Below are 13199 nucleotides of genomic sequence, written 5' to 3' on the forward strand. Positions count from 1 at the left end.
GTTGCTGTGAGTGTGATGCCATGGCACTCTACCCAGGGGGATAGCTTGAGGCTCCGTCTCAAAAAAAAAAAAAAATTAAAATTACTAGGTTTTTTTTTGAGACAGAGTCTCACTTTGTTGCCCTCCCTAGAGTGCTATAGTGTCATAGCTCACAGCAACCTCAAACTCTTTTTTTGAGACAGAGTTTCAAGCTGTCACCCTGGGTAGAGTGCCATGGCATCACAGCTCACAGCAACCTTCAACTCTTGGACTTAAGTGATTCTCTTGCGTCAGCCTCCCAAGTAGCTAGGATTACAGGCACCTGCCACAACACTTGGCTATTTTGTTGTTGTTGTTGTTTAGCTGACCTGGTCTGGGTTCAAACCCACCAGCCTGGGTGCATGTGGCTGGTGCTGTAACCACTGTGCTATGGACACCAAGCCCAACCTCAAATTCTTGGACTCAAGTGATCTTCTTGCCTCTGCCTCCCAACTAGCTGGGACTACAGATGCCAGCCACAATGCTCAGGGTCTCACTCTGGCTGAGGCTGGTCTTAAACTCCTGAGCTTAGGTGATCCACCAGCTCGGACTCCCAAAGTGCTAGGATTACAGGAGGGGGCCACTGCGCCCAGTCCTAAAATTACTGTGTTACTGTCTCACTTGGCAATAGCCGCTGTTAGCATTTTGTTGTATGTCTACACAAACAGCACCCTGGGAGGCCAAGCAGAGTGGATCACTTAAGGCTAGGAGTTTGAGACCAGCCTATGCAACATAGTGAGACTCTCTCTCTACCAAAAATAAATATAAAAGACTTAACTGGGTGTTGGCAGCACCTGCCTATAGTTCTAGCTACTCAGGAAGCTGAGGCAGGAGGATCCCATGAGCCTAGGAATTTGGGGCTGCTATGATCTCACCATTGCATTCAAGCCAGGGTGAGAAAGCGAGGCTCTCTCTTAAAAGAAAAAGAAAGAATTTTCTCTTTTTATAAAAATGAGATCAGGCTTCACAGTCCTCTAATTTGATTATTATTATTATTTTTTTTTTTGAGACAGAGCCTCAAGCTGTCCCCCTGGGTAGAGTGCTGTAGCATCACAGCTCACAGCAACCTCCAACTCCTGGGCTCAAGCGAGTCTCCTGCCTCCGCCTCCCAAGTAGCTGGGACCACAGGTGCCTGCCACAACACCCAGCTATTTTTTTTTTTTTGGTTGCAGCCATCATTGTTATCTTTTTAGTGGGCCCAGGCTGGATTTGAACCCACCACCTTAGGTGTATGTGGCTGATGCCTTAGCCACTTGAGCCACAGGCGCCCAGCCACTCTAATTTGATTCTTTCATTTATATTGTGACCATTTCACCAATTCCATAAATATTCACCTACAATTCCTCTTTTATAGCTGCACAAGGTCATTTATTTTATCCGTTCTCCTGACACTCACCATGTAAGTTAATTTTTTACTCTCTTAACTCTGCAAATATTTGCATACAACTATGATTATTTTCTTAGGAAAGTTCTTAGAATTGAAACTTCCCGAGGTAAGTGTAAGGTTGTGCAAGATTCTTCTGTTTCCATACATATCATCTGATTTCCCTCTTGAAAAGTAGTCCTGAGTTTATCTTCAGCTCAGTGGTCAGAGTGCCTCTTCATGTTGTGGTTGACACTAGACACCATCCTTTTTAAAGCTTTCATAAGTTGGTGGATGAAAAGCTGTTTTTAACAGTCCTGTTGAGGGCTGCGCCTGTGGCTCAGTGGGTAGGGCGCTGGCCTCATATACGGAGGGTGGTGGGTTCGAACCTCGCCCTGGCCAAACTGCAACAAAAAATAGCTGGGCGTTGTGGTGGGTGCTTGTAGTCCCAGCTACTCGGAAGGCTGAGGCAAGAGAATCACCTAAGCCCAGGAGCTGGAGGTTGCTGTTAGCTGTGACACCACAGCACTCTACCAAGGGTGATTAAAAAATAAAAGTCCTGTTGATATGTTGACTTTCTGATAAGTAGCCAAAACCATCAAGTAAATGCTGAGGATAAAAACGAACGTCAACAACACACACCTGTAATCTCAGTTTCCTTGATCAGGAGGAACAGGTTACCTGGGCCCTTGGCTCACGGTGGAACAAGTCTATAATCAAGCTGCCGGCTAGGGCTGTCTGAGCTCGGCCGCTTGGAAGTGCATTAAGGCAGTTGTAGGTCCCAGGCTCTGCCCCCGTGGCCCTCAGAGGTGGGTCACACCCTGGTGGCTTGCTTTCTTCGTACTTTGCATGGGCCAGTCTCCGACTTCATCAATTTCTGATTTTCTCCATCTCTGACCTCTAATCCCTCTTTTTTTTTTTTTTTTTTTTGAGACAGAGCCTCAAGCTGTCGCCCTGGGTAGAGTGCTGTGGCATCACAGCTCACAGCAGCCTCCAACTCCTGGGCTTAAGCGATTCTCCTGCCTATACCTCCCAAGAAGATGGGACTACAGGTGCTCGCCACAACATCTGGCTATTTTTTGGTTGCAATTGTCATTATTGTTTGACAGGCCTGGGCTGGATTCGAACCTGCCAGCTCAGGTGTATGTGGCTGGCGCCTTAGCTGCTTGAGCCACAGGCGCTGAGCCACATTCTGTGTTTTTAAAGTAAACATCCTGCCAGGTGTGGGACACATGCCTGTAATCTTAGCACTTTGAGAGGCTGAAGCGAGGGGATTTCTTGAGCTCAGGAGTTTGAGACCATCTTGAGCAAGAATGGGACCTGGTCTGTACTAAAAATAGAAAAAAACTAGCCAGATGTAGTGGCACAGGCCTGTGATGCCAGCTACTTGGGAGGCTGAAGCAAGAGGATCACTTGAGCCCAAAAATTTGAGGTTGCTCTGAGCTGTGACATCATGGCACTCTACCAAGAGTGACAGAGTGAGACTCTGTCTCCAAAAAAAAAAGTAAACATCCTCATTCCCATTTGCTCTTTAATGGGTATGTTCTTTCATTGCCTTAAAGTGAACTCAGAGTCAATTTTTTAAATCTCTGACTTTGGCATGTGAACTACTGAAAATAAGGTTTCCTAAATCCTCATTAAGATAAACAGATTAAAATTTTTTTTTCTTTTTGCCACATTTTATTTTGTTTGCTTTTGGCAATTGTTACAAGATGAGGCCCCTTTCTGTTGTTGATATGATTGAGGGTTTCATACAAAACAGCATTACATTTATGAAGTACCTACTGTATACACAATGCCATACCTTGTATTCCAAAGATGGACGAGGTCCTTTGAATCTTAATGAACAGAGATACAAGTTCCTGAAACAAGAAACAAATATATTCAAATAGCTTCTAATACTGTTTTTACTAGGGTATTTAACAATTTTCCAGTATGTTCTGATCCATTTCAATGTGACATAATAGAAAGAGCCCTCTGGGTTCAAAGTTTAACTTCTACACGTAACAGTTACATGCCTGGGCCCCCCACTTACTGAGCCTCTGTTTCTCCAACTGTGGAGTTGGGAAACAAGTCTACAATCCCATTTTTGTAATTTTGAAATCCAGGAAATGCCGAAACCATTAGCGTTCTTCCCCATCAGTTCAGCAGAAATTCACAGAGCTGAACTGAAAGGTTATTTAAAGCCTGTGTAGCTCATTTTGGGTGAACATTCGCACGTTTTGCTGAGAAATATGATTACATGGTAATAGTGTGCTGCCCCGACCCGGGAGCCGCTAGCTAGGATATAGTACGTGCAGGACCAATGTCCTAAGACCAAAAGAATTCCAAGTCTGAGACGGGTCTGGTCCCAGTGGTTTTGGATACGTGTGGTGGACCTGTAACCCTCAGGGGTGGCCGAGAGCAGTGAGTGAGAATTCATAGAAAGCTCGGAAGTTCAGGAACCAACATCCTGTCACCTCTGACCTCCTTGCATTGGGCAGTATTTTTCCACCCACTTACTATTTAGACAGAGACAGAGGGCAAAGAAAAAAAACAGAGGCCCAATTTCAGGAGCTGGAAAGGAATGAAAAACCCAAACTCCTCTTTCCTCGAATCCTGAGTGACTGGGCTCTGGCTTCTCAAGACCAGGGAAGCTTTGAAAGCTACATGTTGACACTTAAGGAGCATTCTGAACCTTGACCCTTGGCCTCTGACCCCCAAACTGCAAGATCCTTTATGTGGCTCTGCTGTGGAAAGGAAAGGCAGAAAAACTGATCAAATTACTTCCAAGATTTAGAAGCTTTCCTTCCATCTTAGCAGTAGAGGATGGGAAGCTGCCATTGCTGTTTCTTGTTATTATAATAAATTGCGAGAATTTCAAAGTGATAGGTAAAAATATTTTGTAAAACCTGGTTTTTCCCTGTGTTTCCGTAAAGATGGGTTGTATTTGAAAGTATTCACTGGGGGTGGGGTGGGGAACAGACACTAAGCAGGACAGCAACGTCACAGTTTAGAAACACGTATTTATTGAGGACTTAGAATGTGCTAAGGCTCCCAGACTCCTCTGGGAACTTTCTGTCTGGTAGTGAACTTGAGTTAGCAGAAGGAAGACAGCATCAGAGGCGAGCTTAAAGGGCACATCTGTTAGGGGGTCAGGAAAAGGGCTGCTGAAAAGGGGCCCTAAAGGCTGGGTCGAGGGCAGGGTGGGGTGGTCAGCCAAGTGGGTAGCCCAGGGCATTCTAGATGGGAAAGGCTGGACATAGACGTGGAGGCCAGCAGACTTGGACGGGTTCCAGGAACCCAGAGTCACAGATCCAGGGGCCAGCAGGCAAATTTGGGTGGCTCCTTGACTGGCCATGTATTGCCCTACCACAAGGCAGGTCCATGGCTTCTAGAGCCTTCCTTTCTTTTCAAGAGAAGCCACAAACCTGGATGTGCATGTGAACTATAAAAGGCTATCATATTAAAAAGAATATGAATTTTAACACCGCATTGTTCAAACCAAGCCCGCCTACAGCTTACTCTCAGGCATGGCTCCCGCACAGTGAGCGCCCGCCTGCCTCTCTCTGGTCCTGGCCCTGCCTCTCAGGCTCCCATTTGTGACTTAGCTTAAGGCCAGGGCTCTGGTCCCTGAACTGTGTCTGAGGGGCACTGGGGTACCACAGTATTGTCATGAACAAGAAAGGAAATGACTGGGGTGCAGTTCAGGAAGGCAGTGGAGAAAGTGGGTCGAGGGCAGTGCCTGTGGCTCAAAAAAGTAGGGCGCCAGCCCCATATGCCAGAGGTGGTGGGTTCAAAACCCAGCCCAGGCCAAAAACTACAAAAAAAAAAAAAAAAAAAAAAAAGTGGGTTGGGAGCAGCAGCCCCGACCTCAAATGTTTTTCCAGCGGGCTTGGACCATAAAAGCAAGCAATAGGACCCCAAAGCAGGGTTGTCTCGAAGGAGGCTGCATGGTGGTCTCAGTAGGTAAGAACTTGGGTTCTGGGATCAGACTGTTTAAGCTCAAATCCTGCATCTTCCATTCACCAGTTAGGATCAGGGAAGAGTAAATTAACCTCCTCTTGCCTTGGTTTCTTTTCTTTTTTTTCAGACAGTCTCACTCTGCTGCTCTAGGTAGAGTGCTGTGGCATCATCATAGCTCACAGCAACCTCAAACTCCTGGGCTTAAGCAATCCTCTTGTCTTACCCTCTGGAGTAGTTGGGAGGGACTACAGGCCCCTGCTAGTTTTTCTATTTTTAGTAAAGGCAGGGTTACTCTTGCTCAGGCTGGTCTCAAACTCATAAGGTCAAGTAATTTACCCGCCTCTGCCTCCCAGAGTGCTAGGATTATAGGTGTGGGCCACCTTGCTGGGCCTTGCCTCAGTTTCTTCCTCTGTAAAATGGGGATTGCAGATTGGCCTACCTACCTTGCAGGGTGTGGTGGAAATTCAATGAGGTCATCTATAAGAAGAGCTTGGAACAGTGCCTGGCACAGAGTAGGCACTCCAGACACACATTACAATGAAGACCGTTGCAGAAACTAGAGAATGTAGCAAGCCGAGCTGTGAGATCCCCCAGCCCTCAGGTAAGCAAACGCTGGACCAGTGCAGATTGGAATCATCACCCAGATGACCTTTGAAGACTCTCAAAGCCAAAGCCACACTCCAGAACTATCAAGTCACAATCTCTGGGATGGGTTCCAGACATCAGTATTTTCTGCAAGTTTCCCGGGAGTTTGCAATGGGCAGCTAAGTTTGGGAACTGGCGCTAATCTAGAACCTGGTGTGCCTGAGGCTTGAGCTAGGAAAACTGACTTGGAAATGACACGGCCAGGCCACCATTTTGCTGCTAGAGGTGAAGCGGATGAAGTGAGGGCGGCAGGGCGTGTGACCTGGGGCCCAGCTGGGGCGCTGCTCAGGCTGGAACCAGACGCCGCCGGCACCCGGGTAGGCCTCCGGAAAAGGGCCGGCGGCCGCAGCTCCGAGCCCAACTTGGGCGCCAGAGGGAGCTCGTGGGAACGCGCCACGGCTCCATCCCTGAGCTGGTTCAAACTGGTTTGGGCAGGGCGCGGCCTGGGCGGGCTGCATTCCAGGCCTCTCTGGCCGGCTGGCCCCGGGGCCTCCCCAAGGGCTGCCGACCTAGGTAGGAAGGCCCCTCCTGGGCAGGGCCCTGGGACAGGAGACAAGCACCCCTGAAAAGCTGGGGAGACGTTTAATAATTCAGTCCTCTTTGTTTCAAACCATTTATTTGGCCTCCCCCGGGGGTCAGAGGTGCAGCCCCTGGACAGGGGTTGTGCTCAGACTCGCGGGCGTGGGAGCAAAGCAGACGCCCGGCTCTGCTCTCCCCAAAGGTCCCGAGTCCGAGTGTTTGAGGTAGGGCTCTGGGCATCTGTATTTTTAGCAAAATGTTTTTAAGGCACAATCACATATTTAGGGGGAAAAGACTAGAAATAAAATAATAGTTGGCTAGCCCACTTGGCCCAGGGTGTGAATCGCTGGGACGCTTGCGAAGAACTCAGGGACCTCTTGCCCGACCCCCTCCCCTCGAAGAGCATTTGGGCGATCAGCACGTATAGTTAATATCTCAGGCTTTTTTTTTTTTTTTAAAGTGAGTCATTTTGAGCATTCAAAAAATGTAAATATTGTAATGAGCATCAGCTGAAGAAATAAATCATTAACAAATGTCGCTGAAACCCTTTAGTCCTCCCCCAGGCTGGCCCCCTCCCCAGCAACCACGCTCCGGAATGTGGGGGGCATCGCTCCCGTGCAGATTTGCACTTTGGCTCCATCTGTCTGTATCCATAAACAATATAGAGTGTGGTTTTGCATGTTTTAAAACTGTGTGTTAATGGCAGAGTGCCCTACTCAGCCTTCTGCGACTCATCTTTTTTCCTTAGCATTGTGTTTTCAGATTCAGGGGAAGTTTGTTGTGCGCAGGTCTATTTGGGCCATCTGAGGCCAGGTCTAGGCTTCCCCGGGGAGGTCCCGAGCCAGTGGGCAAGGGGTGTCTAAGGTTGTGCGTCTGACGCCTGGAAGGCTCAGAGCATTCGGAAAACCATGACAATGACGAATGACCAAGTGTGGGATTCCTATAAAACCTTTTCGCTAAGAACCTGAGGCCCAAGTCTTTGCCAAGAATTTCCCAGAAAATGAGTTTGGTCTGAAGACCTGAATATTTGGATACGGAGAAATTAGCAGTGGGTAGATTTGGAAGTGGGAATTGTATGCTGATGAATTACCCAAAAGGCAGATCAAATATGTGTTGAGGCCCCCTAGTTAGGGGTTTCAAATTTAACAGGAAGGAGGAGGGTGTGGGGCGTCTTGGATATTTCAACCCCCAAACCAGCTCACTTTTTAAAGACAAATTTAACATTTAAAGGAAAGTCATAAAAATAAAAACTCTAGGGCGGCGCCTGTGGCTCAAAAGAGTAGGGTGCCGGCCCCATATGCCGGAGGTGGTGGGTTCAAACCCAGCCGCGGACGAAAACTGCAAATAAATAAATAAATAAAAATAAAAACTCTACACTTCCCTATACCTATTTACCTTTTATTACTAGTACTTTGTCCATTGCACCGCTGGGGGAAGCGTTCTTCGGCCCCCTCTTCAGCCCTCTCTACAGCCCTCTAAAGGGTCCAGACACCCTCCAAGGGCGTGGCGGGGCTTGTCAAATCTAGTGCACGTAGGAATTTCCCGAGGGAGTTTATTTTAAAAGCTGACCTTAGGAGAAAAAGAACCACTGCACCCCTTCTTTCCTAACTTTTAAGACTCTCAGCCTGGAGTAAAATAGATGCTTAAGTAGGAAGAGTCTGGGGGGCGCGGCTCTAAGTGCAAAGATCCCCCAGGATAGCGGCTCTCCACGCTGGACGCCATTTGAAATCACCCCGGGAGCTTTAAAAACTACCGAAGGTCAGACCCCACCCCCAAGGGTTCTGATTTAATCGGCCTAGTGTGAGGCCTGGTTTCTGGGCTTTTAAAAGCTCCCCGGGGGATTCCATTCTGCAGCCAGTTCTGGGAACCAGTGCTCACTCGGGATTCTGATAGAGAGAGATGGTTCACAGCAGTGGTTCTCAAATTTAGCTTTGGTTCTCAAATTTGATGGTTCTCACATTTGATTGGAACCACCTGGAAAGCTTCAAAAGCTCCTGATGCGCAGGTCCCACTCCAGAGACTGTGTGTGTTCCCGGCTTTGGAAGTTTTCAAAGAGCTCCGGGTGACCGCAATCTGCGAGCTAGTTTGCCCTCCGCTGACTGACCAGGTGGTGCGGGGCGGGCGCTGCGCACGCCGCTCGCCACTGGGTGGCGCTGCCCGCTCGGCCGGCGCTCCGGGAGCCCCGCGCCGCGGCCACCGGGTGCGCACCTGCCCCGCCTCCGCCAGGCGGGCAGCCGGGCATGCAGCGGGCCGGGGGCGGGGCTCCGAGGCCAGGGCGCAGCGACGGGCTCCCGGTCAGCCTCCGCCAGCCGGACCCCGCCGCTTTCGAGATGCTGCTTGTGGACGCCGACCGGCCGGAGCCGGTGCGCAGCGGAGCGCACGACCTTGCGCTCTTCCTGACCCCAGAGCCTGGGGCCGAGGTAGGCGACGGAGGTAAAGGGGGGCTTGAGATGGAGGTTAGTGGCTCTGAACTCTGACCGGTGCCCTCGGCTTCCCCGCAGCATCCTTTCGCGCCTGGAGTGGGGGCCCCGAGGACCTTCTGCTTCCTAGAGGGAAGGCCGCCTGGAGTTACCCAGAGATGCGCGGCAAGTCGCTTCTTCTCCCTCCTTCGAGCGACACTGATCCCCGGGGGCCCAGACTCACCTTCCATCCCCACTCGGGCCCCACAGCGTCCTCTGTGGATGCGGGGCTGAGGCGTGCTCCTTGCCAGGCTTGCCGCCGCAGTCCCACCCCCGTCTGGTTCCCTGGCCCGGTTGCCCCCGAGCTAGGCTCAAGGCCAGGAGCCGCGCGACAGGCTTCGGCCGCGGTCCCTCCCGCAGCTAGAAAGGAAAGTACTACATCTCTGCACTTTCTATTTTAAAAGCAAAAAATGAAAGTAGGTCTAAAACGAGACCCTTTACCTTCCAGCCGAAGGCGATCTGTAGACGATGCTGTGAAAAAGTTATTTTCACTAGGACTTATTTAGGGCCAGAAGTTCAACTCATTCTCTTTTTAAATCACAGAAGCAGTACAGAAGTATTTATTATAATAGATGAGCATACCTCTTTTCTCTCCCACCCGATGGGAGACATGGGCTTCTTTTGGGGGGGATGAACTGCTTGGGGAGTTAGTGGTGATGGTTGCAGAACTTTGTGAATGTACTGAAAACCGCTGAATCGTACACCCCAAAAGGGTGAATTATTATTGTTGTTATTTTTTGAGACAAAGTATCACTTTGTTGCCCTCGGTAGAGTGCCAGGTCTTCACAGCTCACAGCAACCTCAAACTCTTGGGCTTAAGCTAGCCTCTTGCCTCAGCCTCCTAAGTAGCTGGGACGACAGGTGCCCACAGCAACACGCGGCTATTTTTTGGAGATGGGGTCTCGCTCTTGCTCAGGCTGGTCTCAGACCTATGAGCTCAGGGCAATCCACCTGTGTCCGCCTCCCAAGTGCTGGGATTACAGGCATGAGCCACCGCGCCAGGCCCAAAGGGTGAATTTTATAATTTTATGGTTTGCGAATTACATCTTAGTTTTAAAAATGGCGTGGACATAGTTCCATGTCAGAATGGATCCATAAGCACTAATAGAAATATAATTAGAGCCACAAATGTGTGCCACCTGTGTAATTTTTAGTGTTCTAGGAGCCACATGAAAAAGAAACAGATGAAATTGATTTCAAGATATTTAAAATAACAGTATATTGGGCAGCGCCTGGGGCTCAAAGAATAGGGTGCCGGCCTCATATACCGGAGGTGGTGGGTTCAAACCCACCCCTGGCCAAAAACTGTAATAAATAAATAAAATAAAATAAAATAAAATAAAATAAAATAACAGTATATGTATCCAAAATTTAATTTCAGGCTCAGTTCCCATAGCACAGTGGTTATAGAGCCAGCACATGCATTGATTGAGGCTGGTGGGTTCGAGCCCAGCCCAGGCCAGCTAAACAACAATGACAACAACAACAACAAAAATAGCCAGTCGTTGTGGTGGGCGCCTGTAGTCCCAGCTACTTGGGAGGCTGAGGCCAGAGAATCACTTAAGCCCAAGAGGCTGCTGTGAGATGTGATACCCTGACACTGTACTGAGGGTGACATAATGAGACTCTGTCTCAAAAAAAAAAAATGTAATTTTAACATGTAATCATTATTTTAAAGTTTAATGAAAATTTACCTTCTATTCTTTGTAGTAAGTTTTCAAAATCAGGGTCCCCCCCCCCCGCCTTTTTTCTTTTCATTGTCTTTTGCCCTGACTGTTGCCTGCCATGCAGACAGGTAGAAAGCAAATGAAAATCAGCACATTTCTATTGGGACCAGCCACATTTTAAGTGTTCAGTAGTCACATGAGGCTAGTGGCTTCCATACTGAAGAGCCTAGGTCTGCATCATTCTTTATTCGTATCATCCTAGGATGAGGAAATAATTGCTCCTATTTCCTGAGCACATCCAATGTGCTGCTGAACTGTGTTCACGGGTTTTATCATTGCATCGTGGCAGTGACTCAGTGACTAGAATGATGTTAATATCAACTTTGCAGCTCAGGAAACTGAGGCTCTCACTGAATAAATGACATCGTGTGGATGTACTGTAATTTATAGATAATTCAGAGCTGTTATCTTTTGCCAGGCTGGGTCCTGGGGGAGGCTCAACCCCAAGTGCACTTTGGTCTGGTATCCCAGGGATGCAGGGACAGGCATTACGTTGTGTACAATTTTCCACATATGTTTGCACCCTGAATGTATTTCTGGTTCCTTCTCTCCTTTCCTCTGAGCAGCGAGATGTCATTGTACCCAGTGGCTAAACTCCAGCTTCATTTGTCTCTATTAGGGACAGTCTTCAAGGGAAACTGCCTGTATCAATTTCATTTTCTCACTCGGGGCTCTCTTTAACTCAGACACAAGGTGGCACGTGCTAACTTGTAAGGAACGTTCTCCCAGTTGCTCCACTTAACACGCTCACTGAAGTTTATTCACCAAAAGAAACAGAAATGCACCAGAGCAGAGTCACGGGCGGCTTCCACTTAAAGCTTTGTTCATTAGCGGATACCAGAGCTGAAGCTGTTTCCAGGTTGGCAAATGAGCTGGAACAGGCCTGTAGTTCCCCTACAAACTAGACTTCCAGGTCACTTGTGGTTTTATATGGCACAGTAGGGGTCTCAGTCCAGCTAGCCCCAGGCCTAGGTTGCCCAGTAAAGTTTGGCTTGCTTCACTGAGCTGGGGACACCACAGTCAGTAAGACAGACAAGGCCCCTACCCTCACGGCACTGCCAGACAATAAACGTGTGACAAGTTAGACCTCTAAATGAGATGTCCCATGAGCACTGGGTTGTCTCTGATCTTCAGGAACCTGTGACACATGCTCAGGGCACACAGAAAGGGGCAGGGAAGGCTTTTCTGAGAAGGCTGGAGACCACTGAGGACAGTGCAGAGAAGAGGGAACCCAGAGACCCAGGAGGATAAACAAGGTTATTCTCTGGGTGCAGGCCTGGTGGGCTTCCCTGAGGCAGTGTCATTTTGTGGTGAGCCCTGAAGTATGAATAAGTGTTGGCTTCCGGAGGAGAAAAATATCCCAGGCAGAGGGAGCAGTCCCTGCAAAAGCCCTAGAGGGGACAAGCAGGGGTTTCTGGGGGTGGAGATAGAAAGGAAGCAGCAGGAAATGGGGTTGGAGAGGGGGCACCGGCTCTGCCGGGACTTTGCCTTCTAGGAGCTGCTGAAGCGCAGGCCTGGCCATTGCTTAGCAGGTGAGTTACTGTTTCCAGTGCCTTTGGGGTTTTCTGTTTAACCAGCTTTTTTTTTTGTTCCTCTCTCTGTTTCTGGGTTGAACTTCCTCTTTGGTGTGGGTGGGGGGGATTTCAGGGGAGATATCCGGAAACATTTTCATAAAGTCAGGGAGGGAGAGATGTTTGCTTCCAAGGTACCCTGATTTATAAGAAAGGGGTGTTCCGCTCTCCCCCTCCCCATGGCTGAGCTCTGGTGGCCACTCGGGGGAGTTCTTAGCCAGGCTCTTCTGTCACCCACAATGTAAGGGTACATGGCACACCTTCTGTGTAAGGGGCACAACTACAGTTTGGACTTGACCTACAACATGGACAAACACAAACAATGTAACAGTCTTACAAACAATGTAACCTCATATTACTCTGAAATAAAAACATTTGTATAAAAATAATAAATGAACCATAAAAAAATATTTGAGGGCGGCGCCTGTGGCTCAAAGGAATAGGGCGCCAGCCCCATATGCCGGAGGTGGCGGGTTCAAACCCAGCCCCAGCCAAAAACTGCACAAAAAAAAAAAAATTGATTTAGTTCTTGAGCTGGGACAGGGGACACAGGACCGGTTTTGGTCCACAGATAGAGTTCATGGCCTAGATGAGAGAGAATGAAGGAAGCCAGCACTTTCCCACACCCAGCATCTTTGTTTGAGTGAACAGAGACTGATGTTTGGGAAACACCCGAGACTTTTAATCACACAGGGATTGTTAGCTCAGGGGGTGCAGACTGGTGGCCTAGGGATAGAATCCAGCAGGCTCATCTCATGCGTTCAGTCCATGTGAGTTTTGAAGATGGAGTTTTCTTAGAAAAATCTGTGTTTCTGGGTGGCGCCTGTGGCTCAGTGGGTAGGGTGCCAGCCCCATATACCGAGTGTGGTGAGTTCGAACATGGCCCTGGCCAACCTGCAACAACAACAAAAAAAGAAAAATCTGTGTTTCTTTCTTTCTTTCTTTTTTTTTT

The 13199-nt window shown here is 48.7% G+C and overlaps 1 protein-coding gene across 1 annotated transcript in view; it reads left to right on the forward strand.

The window, feature by feature from the left end:
• Window positions 1-8730: 8730 nt before the first annotated feature.
• BCAS4 (breast carcinoma amplified sequence 4) overlaps window positions 8731-13199 on the forward strand; it is a 69394-nt gene continuing 64925 nt past the window's right edge. The window contains exon 1 of the mRNA XM_003787838.1: window positions 8731-8910. Within this exon, the coding sequence (XP_003787886.1) occupies window positions 8731-8910 (180 nt within the window). The remainder of the gene's footprint in view (window positions 8911-13199) is intronic.

This window comes from Otolemur garnettii, unplaced genomic scaffold (assembly GCF_000181295.1).
Source record: "Otolemur garnettii isolate 467f Iridium unplaced genomic scaffold, OtoGar3 scaffold00023, whole genome shotgun sequence".
NCBI classification, from domain to species: Eukaryota; Metazoa; Chordata; class Mammalia; order Primates; family Galagidae; genus Otolemur; species Otolemur garnettii.